Source organism: Scatophagus argus, chromosome 5 (assembly GCF_020382885.2).
Source record: "Scatophagus argus isolate fScaArg1 chromosome 5, fScaArg1.pri, whole genome shotgun sequence".
NCBI classification, from domain to species: Eukaryota; Metazoa; Chordata; class Actinopteri; family Scatophagidae; genus Scatophagus; species Scatophagus argus.
In genome coordinates, this window is record NC_058497.1 from 26,988,871 (window position 1) to 27,004,277 (window position 15,407).

General features: G+C 47.3%; 1 protein-coding gene across 4 annotated transcripts in view; it reads right to left on the minus strand.

Annotated features, from left to right (window-relative positions):
* Window positions 1-15,407, minus strand: part of si:cabz01090165.1 (uncharacterized protein LOC100333421 homolog) — a 207,200-nt gene that overhangs the window by 10,588 nt on the left and 181,205 nt on the right. For all 4 annotated transcript variants that reach the window (XR_006843437.1, XR_006843436.1, XR_006843438.1 and 1 more), the window contains 2 exons: window positions 15,041-15,253; window positions 14,459-14,769 (listed from right to left, as the gene is read on the minus strand). Coding sequence is in view for 1 of the 4 variants with exons in the window: in XM_046390165.1 (XP_046246121.1) it covers window positions 14,459-14,769; window positions 15,041-15,253 (524 nt within the window). In the remaining 3 variants the exon portion in view is untranslated. The remainder of the gene's footprint in view (window positions 1-14,458; window positions 14,770-15,040; window positions 15,254-15,407) is intronic.

Consider the following 15,407-nt stretch of genomic DNA (forward strand, 5'->3'; position numbering starts at 1 on the left):
TAGTGCTACAATAACCAATCATACAGTGCGCATGCGTGTTACAGACGCTCCCGATTGTAAATACCTGTACTTTTAGATTTTCGATTTATCTTATCTTGTTTTAAATATTAAAGATTAAAGATTAAAGTGACATATTGTTTATCCTATTTTTATATTTTTCACTTTTCACCTTTCTTGGTCGGGAACACTGCAAGTGTAATGTCTGTAAGAATAAGAATTTCCCTTCAGGGATAAATAAAGGAATTCTGATTCTGATCAGCTAAAAAACAAATACAAACAATACATAGTCCTTCAGAATTCCAATTATATCAACCTGTCATGTTTGTCCTTTGTAATGTATGATGTTTACTGCATGTATGTTTCTCTCTCTCTCTCTCTCTCTCTCTCTCATCCTCTCTGTCCTGTCTACCTCTTCTTCTCCTCCTTCACCCAGCCGACTATCAGCAGGATGGTTCTCCCTTGTGAGTCGGGTTCTGCTCAGGGTTTCTTCCTGTTAAAAGGGAGTTTTTCCTTGCCCAGTCTGCTTGCTCGAGGGTTCAGGCTCTGGGTCTCTAAGGTGCTATATAAATAAATTGAAATTGAATTGAAATTGAAGATTTTTAGAAGAAGAAGAATCACTTTATTGACAGTATATATATTTTTACATACACACACTGAATTCATCTTCTTCCTCAGTTGAACACACACATGCAACACCCGGCAAATTACACACAGTGAAACACACACAGGAGCAGTGGGCAGCATCAAGCGCCCGGGGAGCATATTGGGGGGTTAAGTGCCTTGCTCAAGGGCACATCAGCCGGCTAATGGAGGGGGGGGGGGCATTACTAAATGGAAGTAGAAGAACTAGAACTAAATGGAAGACCCGTCCCTTGTCCTTCTGGCTCAACTCGTGTTGTCTACCGAGACCTGATAGTCATGATAGTCCTCGTGCTTGTTGTACTGATACTGCAGCTTTGCTGGTCGTAAAAGAGAAACACAATGTTCTGGTGAAGAGAGGAGCAGACGAGTTTCCAATAATACAAAAGATTAAAATTGAAGTAGAGAACTGAAGTGGAGAGAATATATGGACAGACGGAGCCAACGAGAAGAGAAAACAGACAGAAGTGACCAGAAGGAGTGAAGAGAAAAGAAAAAGACCAGCAGAGGAGACAGACACCTGAGCAGAGGAACCAGGCGTTCTTCAGTTTTGGGTCAGAACCTCAGCAGACCTCTTCCACACCGGACACACGTCTCTTTGTCTCTTTGCTGCAACTCAACAGTCTCTGTCCTCAACACGCTCTCATCCAGCTCGGTAAACGGTGGTGTTTGACGTCGGTCACCGGTCACTCAACTTTATTCATTAAAATGGTGAAGAGCAGGACTGGTGTCATTTAGACCTGATGTACTGAAGTGCTGCCATCAAGCAAGTGTGGGGACAGTTTGATTGATTGAATCACAAAATCTGTTTGATCCTCGATAAAGTCATTAATAAAATCTGAAAAAAGTGCAGCTAAAACCTCACAATGAGACAACTGCTCTTATCATATTGTTTTATAAACATTAAAAAACCAAACCAAAGCAACGGCAGCACCTTCAGACCGGTTACCATGACTACCATCTACAATAACACGACTCGCTCACTGCGGCGCTGTGTGGGAGAGCTGATCTAATTAGCCGCGGAAGCCTCGTTTTCTTTCTTCATCTCCACCGTACGTCCTGGTTTGGAACCGGTTAAACAGGTCTTTGTTAAAGTGCGAGGGACAAACGCCGTCCTTGTTGCTGAGACCTGTGAGGTGGATGGCAGCCGTCAGGGCACGTGCACCGCCGGGCTCTCCAGGGTCTTCCCTTCTTCCACCCACACGGCCTCCTCGTCTGATGCACCTGTTTCACGGCAGATATAAACCCCGAAGGTGTTTTCTGTCTGCTGAAAGCCGCCCTCAGGTGTGGGTACCGCAGATCAGCAGATCTCAGTCCTGTTGGCTGTTTTCTTCTTTGTTTGATGGTTTTACAAAGAGAACAAAACTCCTGCTGGTGATCTTCTGTACTTTTCTTATTATCAATAAATTCATTAAAAAGGATCCAAGCCAACGGTGAGCTGACACCTGCACAGTGTGAGCAGCCGAAATCCTGACACATCTGGAATTCTCCAGTGACTATTAAAAACACATCCATGAGCCTCACTGTGACGTGTCCCTTCATCACCATGAAGAGCTGTGACCAGATGTGACCTGGTGAAGAGACACTTCCTGAGTGGGAACAGGAAGTGACGTTTTTTCCTCTCACACAAAGCTGCTGTGGACAGACAGGAGAGGACTGTGGGCTGCAGAGAGAAGAGGGAGATGTTATCCATGGATGATAACGGAGCAGAGAAACATGGCAGCTGAGATACAAAGATTCCTGCTCATCAGGAGCGACGGCAAACACTGGATGAAGCTCTGACGTTTCCTTCCTGATTCCAGTTCGACTGCGTGAAGGTCGCTGACTGCAGTGACTCGTAGCGATCATCAACCCTGCGGCTTTTCAGCCTCTTTCAGCCTCCTGGTTTTGGCTTCATGTCACAGCGACTGTCCGGCCTGGTCTGACCAGGAGGTGCGCGAACAACACGGTCAAAGTCTTCAGGTTTTCCTGCTTTAGTGTAAAGAACACAGACATGTTGGGTTTGTCTTGTTTTTCAGAGATCCTTTAAAGAGGGTTTCTTCAGGGCAGATCTGACAAACTGAACTTTGTAACAAACTAATTTCTACCTTTTGTTGTCGTCCCAGAAGGGTGTCTGTTGTTGTTGAACTCTGGGACCCACCGGGATAAAGTCCACATTTTGTTGTTTGCTGTCTTTTTAAAGACTTAACAGCCTGACAAACACGAAGCCATCAGTGCTGAAAACAAATGTTTCAGTCAGAAAAACACAATAAACCGTGACCTCAAAGCTGAAAGACGAAAATCAAACTGTGGATCTGGAGCATCAGACAAGCTCTGACTAAACCGCAGAACATCCAGACGTTCCTGTTGCTGGACACTGTTGGACCGTTCTGCAAAACCCGTCTCGTCTCGTCTTCCTCCGTCTGAGTCTGAAGTTATTTTTTAGAAATCCTCCCTTTTCAGGAAACATACAGCAAATAACCCACAGAGAAGACTGAGCTCAAGAGCCCAACCGTCCACCTGTGCAGGGGACACCACGTCCTGCAGCTGGACTTAATGCTGGCACTGGATGAAAACTCGTCCACTATGGATGTAATGGGTCCACTGACTGAACCACAGCAGAGCTAAGACACAGTGAACACCGGACTTCAGGAGGACATAATGAATGTGGCCGACTTTGTAAGGTTTAAAAACTTCATCACGGACATCAGCTTCGTTAGGACACGATTACACTGAATGTGTGTGTTCGTGTTCATGCTGCTGTTTCTACCTCTGTATGTGTGTGTCTGTTCCTGCAAATAGATATGTCCTTTGTCAGTGTGTACCTGTGGGTTTGAGTGTATCCTCTGTGTGTGTGTGTGTGTGTGTGTGTCCTATATATTATTCAGGTGTCAGCCTGTGCAGAGCTGTGCCCATTTATCAACACTGGAGCGGAGGTGACGAGACAAGGAATGGAATTATAAAGCCCAGTCTGACCCACTGGGCATTTGTGTGGTGTGTGTGTGTGTGTGTGTGTGTGTGTGTGTGTGTGTGTGTGTGTGTGTACTAGAAAGAGGTTTGGTCTGTAAGTGCTGCTGTGTCAGACTAATGGTCGAACCAATGCCTCTGTCTGTCACACACACACTCACACACACTCACACACAGTTACTGCATGTGCACTTGGTGTTGCTGGAGGTGTGTCATGTTGTGAGTGTTGGTTGTTCTATGTGCTGCAGCTGAGCTCGACAACATGGCGGCCCATCTCGTCCTTGTAACTTGCATCCGTTTCGCAGCTCAGTCTTTGCATTTCGTACTGATGAAGGAACGAGTTCTCTCGTGTGGTTCGCGTGAGCCGGCGGATTCTGCTCACACTGTGTGGATCTTTGGAAAACACTCTGGACTCCTGCAGTGCTCACCCAGATGTGCATAAAACCTGGTTTGACAAAAAGCTTTTGTCCATTTCTTCTGTCCAAGTTCACCCATCGTGCTGGGCGTGAAAACAGTCTTTGAGTGAGAAACTGGGGCAACCTTCAAATTCAGAAAGTATTAATGAGCCTGAAGAAGTCGTTAGCTGACATCCCCAGTCAGACTGTGTAGTTTGATCCCGTGTTTCCTGCTGTGCTGTTGTTCTTCATAGTGTTGTTTCTTGCTTTACACTTCCTGTGCTTGTCTGCGTCTCCTGCCACTCTGATTGTTAGCTCCGCCCTGATCTGGTTCACCTGGGCCTCGTCTCCTCCCTTGCACACATACCTGTGCATCCCTTGTGTCCGTCACCAGTTTGTAAAGTGCCGCAGTGTCATTTGTACCAGCAAGTTTTGAACTCTCGCCTGTCTTCTTTGGATTTGTTTGCCTTATGGAACGGTTTACCTGTGCACTGAACCCTCACCTGTAACACAGAGTGTGGAGATGCAGAATGCATATCTACAACATCCAGTCTTCTTCTCTCTGTTTTATTCCTTTCTAACGAAGCAGACGATGAGGCTGACGTACAGCACAGACACACACTCTGTGTAATGAAATGCTGCTGCAGTGTGTACAGCCACTTCAGCTTTTTCTTCATACTAAAGCTTTACACCACATATTACCTTTGCCTCGGGCTCGGGGCGAGCTTGAGTCCTGCATAATGAAAATCAGTAAAGAGCCGAGATAATTGCAGTTTAAATATGTCAGCGTGCGGTTTGTATCGTTTAAGGTTTTGAATAATGCAGTGCCCATGATGGAATGAAATATGCCGGGTGCCATATCGCATACAGAGAGAAGCGTGACCTCAAGTTGCCTCTGTGTTCACGTGAATAATTCAGTGACCACAAGCGTACGAACTGAAGCCACTCAGGATTTCATGTAACAAAATATCACTCCGGTTACATCTGGACAGCTCACCGTTGGCGCTCCAAGCTTCCATCCAAATTCAGCCTGCAGCGTGGACGAACCATGGATGAGCTGTGGACGAGTTCTGGACGAGCTGTGGATGAGCTGTGGACGACCTGTGGACAAGCCGTGGACGAGCCGTGGATGAGCCGTGGATGAGCTGTGGACGACCTGTGGACAAGCCGTGGATGAGCTGTGGACGACCTGTGGACGAGTTCTGGACGAGCCGTGGATGAGCTGTGGATGACCTGTGGACAAGCCGTGGACGAGCAGTGGATGAGCTGTGGACGACCTGTGGACAAGCCGTGGACGAGCCGTGGATGAGCTGTGGAGGAGTTCTGGACGAGCCGTGGATGAGCTGTGGATGACCTGTGGACAAGCCGTGGACGAGCAGTGGATGAGCTGTGGACGACCTGTGGACAAGCCGTGGACGAGCCGTGGATGAGCTGTGGAGGAGTTCTGGACGAGCCGTGGATGAGCTGTGGACGAGCCATGGACGAGCTGTGGACAAGCCGTGGACGAGCAGTGGATGAGCTGTGGACGACCTGTGGACGAACCGTGGACGAGCCGTGGATGAGCTGTGGACGAGTTCTGGACGAGCCGTGGATGAGCTGTGGACAAGCCGTGGACGACCCGTGGATGAGCTGTGGACGAGTTCTGGACGAGCCGTGGATGAGCTGTGGACGAGCTGTGGACAAGCCGTGGACGAGCCGTGGACGACCTGTGGACAAGCCGTGGACAGAGGAAAGCCCTGCAGCGTGTCATTAAACCTGTCCACAGCATCTGGTGAGCCAGGTTGTCTTTTATTGTCTTTCGGTGTTTCAGTCATAAATAACACCAGAGTGTTTCCAAGGTTCAGACGAATCTTCCCTGTTATCGCAGTGTAGTTTCTCTTAGCTTTGACTGCTAGTGTCACTCGCAGAAATGAAGTTAAGAAAGCTTGCGTGATTTGTGTTAGATGGCCTGAAACATGAAAAACCACCAGAGACAAAGCGCGACTGGCCAGCACTTCGCCCGACGTTTCCACGTGATGGGAGCAGGTGGAGTGTGAGGGCGGCGTGTGGCCGACAGCACCTGAACCAAACACTTTTTATTTTGTTTCCTGATTTGCTCTGGTTCCTGGAGAGGCGACTTTATTGAGATTCTACAGGACAGTAAAGGTTTAAATCATACATGGTCGGTTCCCTTTACACCAAGGTCAGGCCGAGAGTTTCTGTGCACATCCTCAGCTTCATCGCCTCTCATCCTCTGAATATCAAGCAGAAGAGAGCACAGCTGAGACAAAACTGAGAGTAGATGGAGAGCAGCAGAAGAGGAGGAGGAGGGGACGAAGAACAAGCCTTCTTGTGTGGAAGGACAGAAGACAAACAGAAAACCTGTCCAAGCACGTTCGATATGTGGCTCGTTCACAACACCAAAGTGTGTGTTTGTGATCACACAGACGGTGTGACGATGTGATTTCAGCCACATCAGCTGAGACGCTCCAAACTCTCGTCCCTGCCTGCTGTGTGAGCACAAGCCGGCGAGCGGGAAAAAACATAAAAAGACATCAAAATCCGTGCGGCTGATAAATTTGCACTTGGAATAAGTTAACGATGAATGTGTAGCCGAGACTCAGAAGCTCCCCGTCACACGGCGACATGCAGAGAAGCCGGTTTGGATCTGCAGCTGAGTCCTGCCTCGTCACCCCGACACAGTGGAGGTCGCTTGGTTGGTTTTGTTTTTCCAGAAACAAATCCTCACTCTGGTTCTTCCATCGCTTCGACTGTTTCCCCTCATGGAACTTCCTGCTGAAGAAGAGACGAGTCGCTGCTGGATGTTTTTCACCAGCCTGAGGTGCATAACTTAAACTCCGATCGTCTTCACTGATGATGCAGAAGCTTCAGAAGCTCCAGTCTCAGAACCTGAGCTGATGAAACCAAAACTGCCTGAAGAAAGCAGCTCTAATTACAGCCAATGAGGACTGCTGTCAGGATCCTCAGAGGAGAAACGGGACTGACGAGCGGTGACAATAACATAAAAATATTTTAACCTGGATGCTCCGTCATGAAGACAAATCAGAGCAAAGATGAAAGACCCGAAACAAAAGGAACTCTTCAGTTCTTCAAATGCTTATCCTCACTTTCTTACACGTTCTTCAGTTCAGCTGAATGAAAGTAGCTCACACTTTTCACATTTTAAAAGTTTAAACAGGACTTGGCGATGCGGATGGAAACAGAAACAGAGAGCTCGATGAAGAAGAGGGCGGCCATCATTAGCGGCAGAAGGTCAGTTTCACTGACTGCTCACAGGGAAAAGGGGTGCGTTCAGGAACTGCCGGGAGTTTCATAGCCGCTGCTGTGGTGTCACATACAGATACTGAAGAGAGTGTGGGGGAGGGGATGGACTGAAAACTGAAACTGTCGATGCACCGCTGAGGTGCACAAACATCAGCTCTCGTGTCCAGGAGAGCTGAGGCTGATGGGAGATGCTTCAGTCGCTGCTGTGGAGCTATTGGACAAATGGAGACAAGAAAAGACTGAAGTCTGGGGACATGAATGTCTGCACCAAAACTCACCACAGGATGTGTGAGGTGTTTCACTGGACTGAACAGCTGACACTGAGCCTCTAAAGTCGCTCGCGCTGCCTTTAAAAACATTCAGACTTCGTTTTAACTTTGACGGAGCGCTGGAGAAGACGTGAGCTTTGACGTCCCGCTCAGACTCCTGGATCTCGGCCTGAAAGGCTTTCATCTCCTGTACGCGATGTTTTCTACCTGCAGACCCGGCGGGACAAAGTGACATTTGGCTGACGGAGAGCAAAGAGGAGAGAAGGATGAGGAAGGTGACACGATGGAGTGAAGGAGGATGACAGTGACTGTCCGATGGAGGGGAGCAGTGGCAGAAAGCTGAAGCCTCGTCACCTCAGCAGAATATGATCAGCTGTTGTTTCCCAGACTTCCTCCTTCCTCCATCCTCACTTCCTCCACCCATCTCCGTATCAGTCTCCCTCCGCCTCTCTCTCTTCTTTAATCTCTCCTTCGAGAGCTGGGCGGCATGGTAATTAGAAAGCCAGCACACACACGATTCACATGCAGACACACACACACACACACACACACACACTCCTGGTCCGGGACAGAAAGAGAAGGAAGGCCAGATGAGAATATTAAAGGAGGGAGAATCAATAGGTTCATTTCCTGGTGCTGAAGGAGGCTGAGCTCCCCGTGGACCCATAATCCTCAGAGTGAGAGAGAGACAGGCGAAGGATAAAGCTGCTCGGGTTATTCTGGCCCTGGGGCACAACCCAGAAGAAGGAGGGAAGATTGTAAAAGCACAGCCTCTCCTCCTCCTCCTCCTGCTCCTCCTGCCCTCCCTGGTGCCTCCCCTACACCTCCACTGAGAGCCCAGCAGTCGGAGAGAGGAGACAGATGAGGAAATGTCGATCTGCTATCTCGACCCTTCGGTTCTGGACTTTTCTGCCAGCGCAGCACGTCGAGCTGAACGAGTGAGCGAGGAGATGAAAAGCAGCAGAGAGGAGGAGGAGGAGGAGGAGGCACAGAGATGGAAACCAGGCAGTTAACACTGACTACACCATGACACCAGCTCTCAGCTGTCTCTCTCCACCCGTCTCTCACTCGCTGCTGCATCGTCTCATGTTAAAGGGAGTGAGACTGCGGCTCAGACGTTCAGTTCCAACATTTTCTCCAGTCGGTGGTTCACACTCTGAGCCCTGTGGTTAGCTTCAGTCAGCAGAAGGACTTTGGTCTTGGGTTCAGAAACAAACTGTGGTTCCGTGAAATGTTAATAAACTTCAGACCGCAGTCCCTCCTGAACCTGAACCAAGTGCTGTGAGGGTCCAAACACGACCGCAAAATGTTCGTCATGCTTTACTGAACATTAGTGAACATTATTAAATATGAGGGGAGGAAGGAGGAGATTTGCCAGCAGATGGTGGTCTTGTCTTATTAACATGTTTCTATTTTTTTCTGCTCTGTCCAGGTGTTGAGCCTTATTGGCCCTCTGTAGCCACCGTAGGTTAGTTTGTGTTGTGCACCACAGGTTTAAGGAGGACTCATTAAAAGCATTTAAAACATAACCATTGCTTTCCCTGTCACAATCCTGTCCATCAGGTCTGGTCAGTGAAGGACCGCTTCTGTAAACTTAATACTGCAACAGTGTTTATGCTAACAGCTAATTGTGTGGTTTGGTCGAGCGAGCTGAACCGAGGTAAATGGGATAAAAGCTGAGCTGTGGGTGTCTAATCCTCGCTGAGCCTTACAGATAAGTTCAAACAGGGTGGGAGTGATACTGTGACCCAACTGTATTCTGCTCCTCTGGTCATTTGGTTATGCACTGAAATTATGACAAAGCCATTGTGATTGTCGGATTTAACAGCAGGGAAAGGTCCAACTGCAGCTTCTCCGACTCTGTCCGTCACTCGTCCTCTCTCTCAAATGTAAGGACACCATCTGGACCATCATCAGTGCTGTCCCTCCTCTTCTTTCTCTCTTCATACGTCTGTTGCACTGACGGCCTTCCTTGTCTGTCTGTTCTCATGACATCTGCAGCACATACGTTTCTTATTTCCTGTGTACCTTCAGCGTCCATCATCCAGTCTCCATCGTTTTCCACGCAGCTGCTTGTCAGTCTTTCACTGCACAGGAGCTGAAGTGATGTTAGTTGCTGTTTCAGCTAATAGCTCAGAGCCAACAGCTCTCTGAGGGGAGGTTGTGCTAGAGGGAGGGGAAAATCAGTTGATATGAGCCCAATTTAAAAAACCTTGTGAAGTTTTTAACTTCTATTTCATCTGTAATGCATAATTTGTTCAGCTGAACTGTGCTCCCCCTGCAGCACGGCCAGCATTGATAAGCAGAAGGATGGTCACTGAACGTCTGAAGTTTTCATTGCTCCATTTGTCATGCCTTCATGATAGGGCGGCAGCAGCCTGCAGGGAGCAGCCCGCAGCTTTGGACAGGGAGGTCAGCGGCTGGGAAAACGAATGAGTAACCCCTCCTTCCTCCCGCCATCCGTCCACAGCTTCCATGATGAACCCCAGAGCTGCTGCACAGTTGACGCAGCGCAGCAGTACTGGACGGCTCCCGCATACTCACCGCAAGACGAAGGTGAGGAAAAGGCCGTGCACAGTTTGGACGAGTCATTTGTGGGTCAGCTGAGCACCCTCACACTTTTCGAACACTGGGAGCAGATTGTAATGAGAAGAAGGCTGAAGTGTCTTTGAACCATGTCATGCAAGTGGGTGTGCAGCATAAGCTTTTATCACAGGCGTGCAGGCTTTGAAACATTGGGTGACACTACAGTTCTGGCTGTGTTTGTGGATTCAGACTGCAGAGGAATGCAGAATGTGTTCAGAATCTCTCTTCAAAACTCATCTTTGCCCACTGTGATCCTCTCCTATTATACCCAAAATAAAACTGGTCAATCTTCGCCAGGCAGCGTCTGTTCCACCTCAGACCTGACGCCTCAGAGACTTCAGGCTCCCCCTCAAGGTGCTCAGGAACTTCTAAACCTGCACCACCGAGAGCATCTTGAGTGGGAGCATCACCACATGGATGGGCAGCTGCACAAAGCAGGACCTCTCGGCCCTCAGGAGGCTCAGCTGAGCGGACGATCAGAACAACGTTACCCGACCTGCAGGACATTTACACCAAACGATGCAGGTCGAGAGCTGAGAAGATCCTCAGGAAGCCCCATCACTCCGGACACTCACTCTTCTCCCTGTTGCCATCAGGCCGTCGGTTCCGCTGCCTGAGAACCAACACTGAGAGGATGAGGAGAAGCTTCTTCCTCCAGGCCATCCGTCTGCTCAACAGTGAGCGTTAATCTGGACAATCCCACTCCCACCTGCACTACATGTAAATACTATTCACGTAAATGCTGCACATTTTCACTTTTTTAATTTTAATTTTATTATTTTTTTATAAGCGTTCTCTTTTTGGAAATATGGAAATTTTTTATTTACCTATTTTTTGGTAGCAGGGACACAAAGAATTTCACTGCACATTGTACCGTGTATGATTGTGTGTGTGACAAATAAACCTATCTTGTATCTTGTATCTTGAATGAATGAAACAAAGGAAACGCGAGTTAATGTTTGCTAAGGTCGAGTTCTGACCAAGCTGCCATATTTGACGCCCCGGAGTGAGAACAGGCTGTTGATACTGAGCCATGTACTCAACAAGAGTCAGCATGACTCCACCCAGCTGCAGCTGATCGCACCCTTCCTGAGCTGCAGCCCACACAGCTGGAGAAAGAAGGAGCCCAATCACACTGTCGGGGCGTGGCAGGAAGGCTTTGTGCAGTGATGCTAAAGGCTAACTTGTGTGGCTGGATGAGACATGAGGGGTCGCGTGACGAAGCTTCTGTACCTGACGACCGGGGATGAGAGCGCGCTGATAGATTTGTTAAAGCTGTGGACATGTTTCCACACTGCTGCAGTTTAGTGGCTTGCAAACACCAAATACACAGTAGAGACTCTGGTTACCATGGTAACATCAAGCACATGTCCGCCCCGCTGCACGCTGCACTGTGTCAGGTGCCACATCACCTTGTTGTCGCGACGCATTAAGGGTACAGCTCAGATAAAACCAGGAGCGTGCAGGACTCAGAACGCCGCAGAGAGCAGTCGGCCTGACGAAGATCTCGCTGCTGCTCCGACCGGCACAGTGTGTGTGAGGGAGCAGGCTGCAGAGGCGGAGCACAGAGGCCACCGTGGGCGGAGGGAGTCGTTACGGCGTGCACCGGAGAGGCCAATCACTCTGCCGGAGAGCTCCACTCGTCTCGTAGAATGTTTTGCACTTAAAGTCAAATGCATAAGTACTGACACTGTGAGCTGACATGGCTGCTTTCACTTCAGTCACTGGGAGGCCAGAAAAGCCACAAAGCCGAGTGCCTGTTCACCATGACATGAGCACGCTCACAGTCGGAGAGAGTACGGTGGCCAGCAGGGACAAGAGCTTCTCCACAAATATTGGGCCTAATCAGACAGCCTCAAAAACTAAATTCCTGACATTTGATTTGGATGTTTGAAGAGTTTTGTCTACATGTCAGTGATTCACCGAAACAGTAAATTTAGTCCTTTCTCCTGGAAGCCATCTTGTAGCTGCTTTAGTTCTGCTTTACACCACACTCTCATCCAGATGAGTCTGATGAGCAGCTTGTTTCTGACAAGTGTTCATCACCTGAGTGCTGCTCACTTCCTCTCCAGTCTCCATCTGCTGCACAGTGTAAATGCTGAGCTCAGGGGAAGAGCAACAGCAATTTTCTTCCACATCCCAAACTCTGATTTTCGCAGCCGCAGAATCAAACTGTTGACCTTTGAAACACAAGAAAGCCGATTGTCTTTGCCTTCAGGCTGCCACAGTAGAGTGAATGCTAAATGAGGAAGCAGCCGACAGTACCTGCAGTAAATACTGTAGATACTCAGTGAGTACACAGAACACCAAAGAGCAGTACTGCTGTCTTTTTGTTTCCGTTGCATTGGCACACACACAAAAACCTACTCTCGTCTTCCTGTCTTCAATTATTAAACCTGTAAGGCCTTTAATCCAAATTTAGAAGACCTGTTTGGTTGCAGGTGTGGGATAAAGACCACATTAGAGAGTCTGGTCTAAGATCTGCTCTGTTTGCAAGGTTTTGTTGCAATTTGACTCTACACAAATAAATATAAATAAATTTTATTTAAATAAATTGAGAAACTGATACATACACCGTTTTTGGATGTTTGAGGAAAAGACTGACAGGCAGTTTTCTTGGGATGACAGTCCCAGAACCTATCGATATCTCTGAGTTTATAGGAGAAACATGGACAAGGAAACTAAAATCCGTCATATCGTATGACAAAACCAAAAGACCAAATGAAAAAACACACCCATTTCTGCAATCAACCACGTTCTCTTTCAATTCGAGATAAGAAAATGGTCTCTGGAGTGTTTTTTGTTAAAATGAGAATTGAGGCTGTGGACACATTTCAGACTGTCATTTGTCAGCCCTCCAAATGTTCTGTAATAACATTCAATTATACAGTCTGAATGGTGTTGCTAGGTTACAGAGCTGGCTAAGTGGCTGATGGGACCATGCGGTGGTCACTCAGTGTCGTGGGTCCACACTCAGCCACTTGGCAGCTGGAGCCTCAAACACGCTCTGAAATCCACATCTGGTCATTAAGATGTGCAGATCACATCAACAAGCTGCTGCACAGGAGGACTGCTGGTGGACAAGAACCAAGAGTTTCCTCCACGGAGACCTGAAGTGATATGCAGGTAGAGACTGGATATCATCTCATATTTTGGATATTGTCAGATATGAGTTTCCTTTCTTGGTTTGATTACAGTAAAGTGATTTAAGATTTAATTTCCCTGCATTGATACACTTGTTATATGATGATTATTTAGCAAACACCCTGTTGTGTTAACATTTTGTGAAAGCACCAATAGTCATCTCTACTATATGTTGGTACCATCGATGTCAAGGTACTTTATCAAGAATATGATATTTATTAATCACCTGGGCCTAATACTAAAGCATCAGTGTTTGATCTCTCTATCAAACCTCAGGCTTCCTCCCTTGCGGTGCTGTGAATGTCACGTGCTTGGACTTTTGGACATAAAGATGGTCGACGGGTCTTCATTTCCTCCCATTAACGTGTATGAAGATGGTCATGGAGATGGTCAATCTTGTTCTAGTGATGTCATTTGGAGCCAGTCTGTGCAGGAGTGATCAGGTGGTCGAGTCACAGGTTTGGACCATATTTTATATGACCATATGATATTATAAGATATTCTCTTGTATTTGTTTCTGTAGGATCAGTGCTTGCAGCACTGACGTTTGCTCTTTGAAGATTTCTCTATTTTAAGATAGAAGAAAATTATTGCGTTACTTATTAATATTTATATACACTTTTATGCCCACTTTGTAGTCTGGTGCAGGCTGTCACGTCTTCCTACTGCCTTTTGCTGCTAATTTCCCAGCAGGATTAATCAGTCTGTTCATTATCCTGTGTTACAGCATTTTAATCTCTATGTCTCCCTCTGTCTGTTATGTACACCCGACCTCCAAGCTTGGACATCATCTTATGTCAGTCGTAGCCAAGGACACAACTGCAGATCAGGAGGATGTGGATTTCATTATGTGCTTCAGGCAGACCATCTGTGCACCTCTGGCTTCAGAAATCAGGATGGATTTTTATTTCAAAAAGCAAACTGACAATAATAACACAATTTTCACTTATTAAAGAGTCAGGGCAGTAAAGAAACTGCACTGACATTTGTTTCCTGAAGCCTCGTGTTTTTCTTACACGTCTTTTTCAATCACTGAATTGTTCACTTCCAAAAAACCTGAAACTGCCTGAAAAGCCCTGAACCAACCTCCTCACAAGAGGAAGACCTTGGAGATAACTGCCCACACAGCGATAATGTGTGACAGGAGCAAAGACAGACAGAAATCTCTCTCTCTCTCTCTCACACACACACACACACACACACACACAGTCTTACCTGTATATAAGTATGTCATCTGTAGAGCTGTTGTACTGGATCTGATACATGCGGACTCCTGGTATGTGGTTCTGAGGGGGCCATCTGATGGTGGCGGAACTGGACGTCAGATCAGACACACTGACCCTCTGCTGGTCGTACCGGGCCTGACCTCCACTCACGTTGGACTTGATAGATGTGGGGATGTCTGAAGGCCCTGGGTCAGGGTCCAGCTTAGGGTCAAAGTGTGGCGAAGGGTTGACGACTAACTCAACAGGAGCGGTGGCCTCCCCGGCTGCATTAGACGCTATGCATGTGAACTTTCCAGAATCCTATAAGTCATTGAAAAAGAAACGACCCAACATTTATCCTCACTCCTCTTCTCTTCCCATAAAACAAATCATGATGAACAGACTCCTTTATTCACTCAATTCACTACCCAAAAATATCTGGTGTAAAGTAATTTTTCCAATTTAGTGAAAAACAAACTTTTACACCCTAAACAGTTCACATTAGAGCCTTGAGAGATGAAACATAAATTAGTTTTGAAGGAGACCAACAGTCATAAATAAACACACATAAGCATATTAAATGAAAATGAACCTTGACTGAGGCCTTGAGGATGTCCAGCGAGCCGTTCTCATAACAGATGGTTCTGGATGTGTTGCCGATCAGCTTCCCATCAGGACTGACCCAGTGTGTTGAAGGTTCAGGGTCTCCGATGGACTTACAGCGTAGGCTGACCTCCTGGCCCTCCATCACAAACATCTTGGAGGTGTGACGTGTTATCATTGGTGGCTCGCAAACAAACTCCTCCTGTCAGAAGACACGAGTCACCATGAGTTGAGACCTAATCTTCCAAGAGATTAAAGCTTCAGAATTCACTCCACACAGCATATGGTAGATGAATGCAAGACCACCAAAAGCAGAGATCTTGGTTATTTGAAGGACTTCTGAGATTTAAACTAGA